Source organism: Aythya marila (genome assembly GCF_965140915.1).
Source record: "Aythya marila genome assembly, chromosome: 10".
NCBI lineage: Eukaryota > Metazoa > Chordata > Aves > Anseriformes > Anatidae > Aythya > Aythya marila.
In genome coordinates, this window is record NC_139051.1 from 14,991,544 (window position 1) to 14,999,575 (window position 8,032).

The following is an 8,032-nucleotide window of genomic DNA, read 5'->3' on the forward strand; positions in this document are numbered from 1 at the left end:
CAACCGTACTTACACCCATTCTCCCTTCCAATGACCCATGATCCCAACATTGTTGCAAACAAAACCCATCAGACAAACAAAAAACATCCAGAAAACAAGAAAAGAAGCTCATTCCAACATTCTGGTAACATCTTTAACAAAAAGAACAGTTTCAGGATGTGACAGCGTCAAACATTCCTCCAGATGGAGACTTTTTTTTTTATTTTTTTTCTTTTTCTTGAAAAAAGTACAAAAACTGGATATTTAGAAAAATCCGTGGCTTTTTTCAGTTACATGAGTTAAAGTGGCCAGGGAGGGGGGAGAAAGGAGGGACTACATTGCAGCCAATAAAAAAAATCCAAATCCGTTCTGCCCTCCTCCCAGAAATTACCACTTCCTCCCCCTCCCGGCTCAGTATAAGGTGTTTGCCAAACACTAGCCAGAAATATAAACAAGTCTTCTCAGAATAGAAGGCACGGTATAAAGTTATTCGAAAGAGGAAGAAAAAAAAATCAGAACCTCTGTTGAAAGCTCCAATCATCTCAGAATTTGCCAGTTAATATATATATATATATATAAATTCTCTGTTACAACACTCTTGTCATCATTTCCACATCTCTCCACTCCCTTGCACGCTCCACACGTGATGATTCAGTCCCACCCTGCCATGCAACCCTCACTCCGCTCCAGGCTCTTGCCACGTTCCCCCACCCCGCACACGCACATGTGGGAAAGACTCGAGTGTGCACGAGGAATGCCAACATCACGACTCCTTTCTTTACTTGGGAAGCTGGAATGATTTCAGGCCAGCTGGATGACATTAAGTCAGTCAACAGGCAGCAGAGAATGAAGCTGGGCTCAGACATGCTTCTACCAACTCTATAGAGGCTACAAGAGTTTTACCACTGGCAACAGCAAACTGTTTTTGGCAGGGGTGGCATTAAAAAAAAAAAAAAAGCTTGCGGCTTAGTCACCTTGGCTGAATCAGTGCAGAGTTTGTGATTGTGAGTGCAGGAGTGGTGAAGGGGTTGCGTTTAAGCCCAACTGGCCTTCACACATAACAAAGCTTCCTACCAGATGCTAACAACAACAGCAGCAGCATGTATCTCTCTCTGGAGTACCCAGTAATATGCCAGGACATACCAAGGCTTCACATAGTGTGCAAAATGCATTTGGTCAATATAAACATTTGATTAAAAAAATAATAAATGATCAAACAAGAAACAGAATAAAATACTGGTTTTGCAACCTCGTCTGTACAAACAGTCAGGAACTTACACATTTAAAAAGAGTTTGAACCCAAAGCTCGAGTAAGATCTACCTTTCCTTTTTTTTTTTTAAATCAAAAAAAGTAAACTTGGGTTTTAAAACAGTCTCGGCCCAACACCTTTTGTTCAAGGTTTCCAAGTGCATAATCTCCTCACTTTCCACAGCAAGCTAACCCCGGTAGCTCTTCGCACGTGTGCATGCTCTGACAGTCCCAATGCACCCAGGAAAGCGGTTATTGCCGGTAACAGCTGCGTTCAAAACACTGTAACATCGCCCGTATTAAATAACCCCCTGTAAAAAGGCTACCTCTTCAAACCACTTTGATCAGGATACTACTGAACGGCATTAGCCTTCTTAAAGCAGCAATCGGGCACCTCTGCCCAGAGAAGCTAGTCCTTTCAGAGCTGCCTGGCAAGACGGATACTTTTTGTGAGAGTTGAAATGCTCAAGAGAAGCGATTCGATGCTTGAGTTCCCAACCAGACGGCGTCCCCTTCATGTGGACTCCAGAGTGTTGAGCTGGAACAGGTTGTGGTTGGTGGGGGTGGTGAAGTAGAGCTGTTCGCTGGGCGAGCGGTTGTCGCACGGGCTGTTGAGTCCCAGAGTTCTCTCAAAGTCCAGGAGCTGGCCCATGAAGTTAAAGTTTGGGGAGATGTTGGATTTTTTCCTTTTCACAAAGTCATAGGCATCGTTCAGGGACAAGTTGAGTTTTTGCATCAAGTAGGCAACCGTGACCGTTACGGACCGGCTGATGCCAGCGAGGCAGTGAACAAGGATCCCACACTTCTTGGAACGGGCCTCATCTGAAACAAGACAAGGGGAAGGGGAGGGGGGGGTCTATTATTCCGCACCAAAAACACACGGCTTTGGAGCAGGGCCAGGTGGCAGCTGCAGGCTCACAGGACCAGGATGACTGCCAGACCTGGATCCCCTGCTCCCAGTGACACCAGCTTACATCCCTCTGACACCACAGCCCTCCCCAGAGCACTCCCAAGGGATTCCCACCACGCAGCAATGCTGCACAGCCCCATTCAGCTGGGCAAGGCCATGTATCTCAGACGCTTAAGAAGCACAAATCAATCCTGGCAGCAGGCAGCACATCCCTTCCCCAGGGACCTTCAGTACCCTCCAAAGGCAGGCCAGGCTGCAGACAACAGCTCCAGCGAGATGCTGGGCACAGCACAGCCACCTCCACACCAGCTAGAACCAGGCTGCCTGGCACAAAAGGCTACAGCCTGACACCACGCAAGCAATTCTCCTTTGCTGTTCTAATCCTTCCACTAGAAAGTCATCCGAATGCAGTCAAAGTCAATTTAAGCAGTGTCTGAAGTGCAGGAACTTCCCTTATTGTGAAATTGTTCTTCAGGATGGAAAGAAGTGCACTTTACTACAAACAAACGCTTGTGTTGGAGGAGACTCTCAGAATGAATGGTAGCAGGGAGCAGGAATGCAGGCTGCACCAAGAAATGGCGAGAGAACAGCAATGAAATTCCCCCTCCCTGGCCAGTGATTGAAAAGCACAAACACACACACACACACACACTCATCGTCTCTCGCACAGCCAGAACAGCGTGAACCCTTTATGAATTGACATCTTGGTGCTGACAGAGGGACACGCTCTGAGCGTGCTGAATGCATGCAAGTACACGGCTCTGCTTACTTCTGGGCAGCCCTACTTGCGGGCCATCGTTTGGCTGAGAGCTTGGTGGGGAGGGAGAAAGAGGGTCCTTGGGCAAAGCCACACTGGTGAGAGACACACCGGCACCACCAACGTGGCAATGGGCAAAGAAGGTGCAGGCAAAGCAAAATCCAGACCAGAGCCACAACAGGTTTTCTGTCCCAGCCTCCAAAACCAGGCAAGAGCTTCCAGTGCAATGGGCAATCACCCAGCCCTCCCCCCGGTCTCTCCCCATTCAACATTCCCCCTCGAATTTCTGCCTTTCATCTGACTGCGTTTCTTGGAGTTTGGTTCTGGAGTGAGGTAATCCCTCCATTTCCTGCCATTAAACGGGAAGCACAAGTACAGCATTCACAGGGACACCTCCTGACCAGAGCAGACAGGCCCCAGCAGGGACCCCCCCATCTCACTCATTAGGTTTAGCAGCACGCTCTGTGCTGGAGGTGCAGACAGGTCCCTGCTGCCACACCACAGCAGCAGCTCCTGAGCAGAATCAGGATATCAGGGGACAGAAGGACCTAGCACTGCTCTGCCCCACTTCAGCCCTTACAGCACGGCCAGCAAGCACATGCAGAGGGATATGACACTGGGGACATCAAAGCAACATCAAAACTGCCAGCAGAGCTTTCAGTCTGAAGGCAAAGGTCCCCTTCACCCTTGCCAACATCAGTGCATCTTCAACCACATGCAAAGCCATGGAGCTTTTAATAATTACAGTACTAACAACTACCTGTGCCATTCACTCCCCTCAGATCAGAATGGATCAGGCTAGTGACTGTCACCAACACACAATGCAGCTCATGGGGAAGCGTACATCTCTATTCAGCCTGACAGATGCTTCCACCAGAAAATGAAGCAATTTTCCAAGCTAACGCTAGCCTCAGAGAGGGCATCTGCCCCTGTGCCCCTCTCCATGACCAGCCCAAGCTGTCTCAGGGGCTGCCTGCACAGCAGTTTTTCCAGCTGAGCTCTGCAGTGTAACTATAATCACTAACTCATTGACACTTACCTTAGCTTACCCCCCAGCTTTAACCACACTCAGGGCTAAGGAATTGCTGGCACCAGTCACGTTAACGTTGGCCCCTACTGGTGCCCACCATCAGAGCAGGCACCCAGAGCTCCCCACCACCTTAGCTCAGCCATCTCACACCGCTGCAAATCCCCACACAAGGGGAAAAGACACCAGGGCCGGTGTTTGTTACCACTTGCAGGTAAGTTGGCTGAGATGCTGAACGAGGGCCCAGCTTCAGAAGGGAAGGACTCCCCAAATGCAGCCTCTGCAGCGTGCTGCCTGGCTGCTCAGCTAACACCAATGCCACAGCCCGGAGAGGTGAGGCCAGAGACCAGCGACAGCCCTGGGAAGCTGTTTGCCACATTCCCAAACAGTGACTACAAAAAAAATAATAATTCTGCCAGCTACCTACCAATAAAAGCAATGGCCTCGGGAAAGAACTGCGAGAGGTTCTGGCTCCAGTGATCTGAGATGGGGATCTGCTTGTACTTGAACTCTCCGTCGTGCTCAAACATGTTTGGCAGGTTGGGAGTCACATTCAGGATGTATTTAATGCCATATTTGCCTAGGACATCCAAGTTGGTGGAATCTTTGGCGCAGCCCAGGTACAGGTAAGGTAGGATCTGGACTGGAAAGGCAGGCTGATTGTTGGGGATGGGACTCCCGTCCGACTCCGTGGCACTGCTGGGTTCTCTGTCGGATTCACCATCTGAGCAGTCAGAGCTTATCCGCAGCCCTCCCAGGCCAAGGACAGACGCTGGGGGGGAGTTGTTGGGTGAGGAGCTGTCAAGGTTCGTCTCACAGTGCTCCGAATACTCAGTCTGAAACTTGTTAAAGCCACCTGGGAAGGGGGAATGGAGAAAGGGAAGGAGAGGGGCAGAGAGAGAGAGAGAGAGAGAGAGAAAGATGTTTTAGCCTTCAACATGGGACATCCATCTATCCAAACACACACAAACACACACATTATTTACTAAGTCTCTGCCAGCAACTGGCTGCTATGCCTCCACCTACCCAAAAAGCAGCCCGAGAAAGGCATCTCCCTGCTCCTTCGCCTTCCCCAGCCGCCTGTTACTGGGCAAACGGGTCTCAAGCAAAGAAAGTTCCTTACTAAGTTTAACAAACACAGGCCAAATCTCAACTGCATCAAAAGAAACAAACATCCAAAAATAAAATAAATGGCAAGAGACGATCTCGCCTCATTTCGTTTCTTGAGATACGGGGCTAGGGCAGTTTAGGCAAGAGCTATTATGCCACCTAGGCAGAAAAGCACAGAAGTATCCACGTCTGAAGAGATAAAGCAAGAACAACAAGCAAATGCCCAGCTCAGGCACTAAAACCCCATAAAATAATTCACCTTCTAGCAGGGAAAAAAGCCATAAGTTTCACCAAAGAGCCATTCTCACACCTAATTTATCACTGCAAACGTGCTTTGTGACAGGGCAGCTCCACAGGTTCGTTCTTCACCCAACCCAAAGCAGGCTTGGGGAGGGATGGGACCTCTCAAGTACTTCCCTCCAGCTCCTCAGCTCAACATCTCGGGAAGGAAGGCAGGGAGAGCAGCAAAAACCTCACCAATCTGCCTCCTTCCAGGCAACATGAAGCCAGCACCCAGCCACCAGAATCTGACACTGACAAATGGTTTAATTAGAAAGGCCTCCTGGAAACTTTGTTAGTGGGTTCGGTGGTTGTGGCGGGGTCACCGAGCAGGACAGATAGCTCCTGCCACATCCATTCATGAAAAAAAGGCTTCTCCTCCTCCTCCTCCTCCCTCCCGCGCAGCCAGACAGCGCCGAGGAGCCATTTTGGAATTTTAATTGGAAACATTTCCCACCGAGGCTCCCGGAAAAAGGCAGAGGAAGGGGCTCGCCCCCAACCCCCCCGCCCGTTAGGGACAGCTCAGAGCAACTTCAAAGCTGCTCCCTCCTCCCCAGGAGGAGGATGAAGGGGAGAGAAACAAGAGGCGAAGGCAGAGGAGCAGCCGGGCTCGTTGGGAAGCTCAAAGCCAGGATGGGCAGGGGGCTTCACCCACCAGCACAGGCAGGGAGCAGAGGGAAAGGGGACACGGGGAAGGGGGTCAATCCCTATGCTTGGTGCCTGGGTCCCCCCCTCCCCATCACTTTCCAAGAAGCCTGGCGCAGGCGATGTGCAGCGGGGGCTCGTCCCCAAATCCCTGCCTATCTCCCTGCCCGCACCAGGGGCTCCCCCGGCTCCCATCCGAGGGGCTGTTCGGCAGCAGCAGCGTTTTTTTAAAGGGCTGCAAGTGGCAGCTTTCGCACCCTTCCCCCGCACAGCCGCCTCGGCTCCGCTGCTATTCCTGCCCCAACGCCGCCACCCAGCGACCGCCCCGGCAGCGCGGCTGCGGGCTCCGCTCAGCCCCACCGGGATGTTCCTAAAACGGTCCCAAAAATACCCCAAAACCGCAGGAAAGGGCTTGTTGGGGGGGGGAAGCACCCTGAGTACCCCAGCTCCTGCATCGCCCTATGGTGGGGGGAAGGAGGGCAGCCCCCCCCAGACAGGCTGCTGTTTCCAAGGAAAGTAAATGGGGGGTGCGGGCGGCTTTTTTTTTTGGGGGGGGGAGAGGAAATTTAAAGGATGGAGGCCCTTTCCGAAGGGGAGAGGCACCCGTGGGGAGCCGCGGGGGCTGCAGCGACACAGCCGGGGGCTGCTGGGCTCGGGGCAGGGGAGGCTGCGGGGAAGGCAGGGGGCTGCCACCGCTGTCGGGGGGGGGGAGAAGGCAGCGGGGCGCTGGCAGCCTCCCACCATTTTGTTCCGGGGATTAAAACGAGGGGAAAAACGGGGGGGGGATCGCTGCACCCGGCGGTGCGGGAGGGGATGCGGGAGCAGGGTCGGATGGGGCGAGGGGGCTGCGGGGCGAGGAGTGGAGGGGAGGGGGGGGTGGCAGCTCACCTTTCAGGTAATAGGCTTTGCAGCCGTCGTCGCGCAGCTTCTGGAGCAGCAGCCCCAGCACGGAGGTGGCGGCGCCGCCGTCCTGCCAGTCGGCGGTGGCCTCGTCGTAGAGCAGCACGGTGTCGGCCTTGCAGCGCTTGACGAAGCGCTCCTTGTCCTCGTGGTTGGGGATGATGGAGCGGATGGGCAGGTTGCCCTTCTTCAGGCGGCGCAGCATCAGCCCGGGGATGGCCAGGTTGATGGCGGTCTCGATGTGCGAGCTCTCGAACAGCTCGTGGGGGCGGCAGTCGAGCAGCAGCAGCGACCGGCCGCCTCCCGACTCCAGCTCCTCCTGCAGCCACTCGGCGCTCTTGCACGGCATCGCCGCAGCCATGGGCGCCCGCGGGGAGCTCCCCCAGACCTGCGTTTTCATGGGGCTCGGCGGCGGGCGGGCGGCCAGCGAGCGAGCGAGGGCCCGGCCCCCAGCGGCCACCCCCGCCGCGGCTCCCTGGGTTGTGCTGGGCTCGGCTCGGCTCGGCCCGGCCGTGTAGCTGCGCGCTGCCCGCGGCCCGGAGCACGGCGGCCCCGCTCTGCCCTAGGCGGCGCGCCCCATCCCGGCGGCCTCCCTTAAAGCGGGGCTCTCCGCCGGGCCCGCCGGGTCGTGCGGCGGGGGCGGCCCGAGGGGCGGGGCGGGGGCCGGCCCGGCACAGCGCGGCGCGCCACGCCCCGCCATGGCGCGCCGCGAGGGACACGCCCCTTTCCTCAGAGCCACGCCCCCGAAGCCCGCAGGAGCCAATGAGGGCGCGGCGGGGAGGGAGGCGGGCGGCCGTATATGGGCAGGGGCGGGGCTGCAAAGCGCGGGAAGGGGCGCGGGGGCCCGCGGGGTCCCGTGGGGTCCCGTGGGGTCCCCGCCATCCTCTGGGGGCAGCCTCCGGGGCTGCGCGCCCCAAATCCCCACGGGCATCAGCTGCTCCCAGCCCCGGACGGATAGACGGACAGACAGATGGATAGATGGATGGATGGATGGATGGATGGATGGATAGATAGATAGATAGATAGATAGATAGATAGATAGATAGATAGATAGATAGATAGATAGATAGATGAGCCTTTCCTTCGTGGCAATGGCTTCTCCTCGCTCTAGCCCCTTGCTCTAAGCCTTCCCAGAAAATCCTGCCGCAGAGGGAAGGGTTCTGGGTCTGCCCCAGC

At 55.0% G+C, this 8,032-nt stretch overlaps 1 protein-coding gene across 1 annotated transcript; it reads right to left on the reverse strand.

Moving 5' to 3' along the window:
* Window positions 1-444: 444 nt before the first annotated feature.
* On the reverse strand, window positions 445-7,451 carry DUSP7 (dual specificity phosphatase 7). The gene is made up of 3 exons (XM_082767872.1): window positions 6,845-7,451; window positions 4,350-4,778; window positions 445-2,050 (listed from the first exon to the last, which is right to left on the reverse strand). Exons 1-3 carry the CDS (start codon window positions 7,254-7,256, stop codon window positions 1,743-1,745), a joined length of 1,149 nt encoding a protein of 382 aa, XP_082623998.1. The 5' UTR covers window positions 7,257-7,451; the 3' UTR covers window positions 445-1,742.
* Window positions 7,452-8,032: the final 581 nt, after the last annotated feature.

Excerpts from the sequence above, each read along its gene's own strand:
- DUSP7 (XM_082767872.1), bottom strand. The coding sequence starts at position 7,256 with ATGAAAACGCAGGTCTGGGGGAGCTCCCCGCGGGCGCCCATGGCTGCG. Across the intron at positions 4,779-6,844 it reads CAAAGCCTATTACCTGAAAG|GTGGCTTTAACAAGTTTCAG; the intron begins GTGAGCTGCCAC and ends CCCCCTTCCCAG. Across the intron at positions 2,051-4,349 it reads CGAGGCCATTGCTTTTATTG|ATGAGGCCCGTTCCAAGAAG; the intron begins GTAGGTAGCTGG and ends GTCTTGTTTCAG.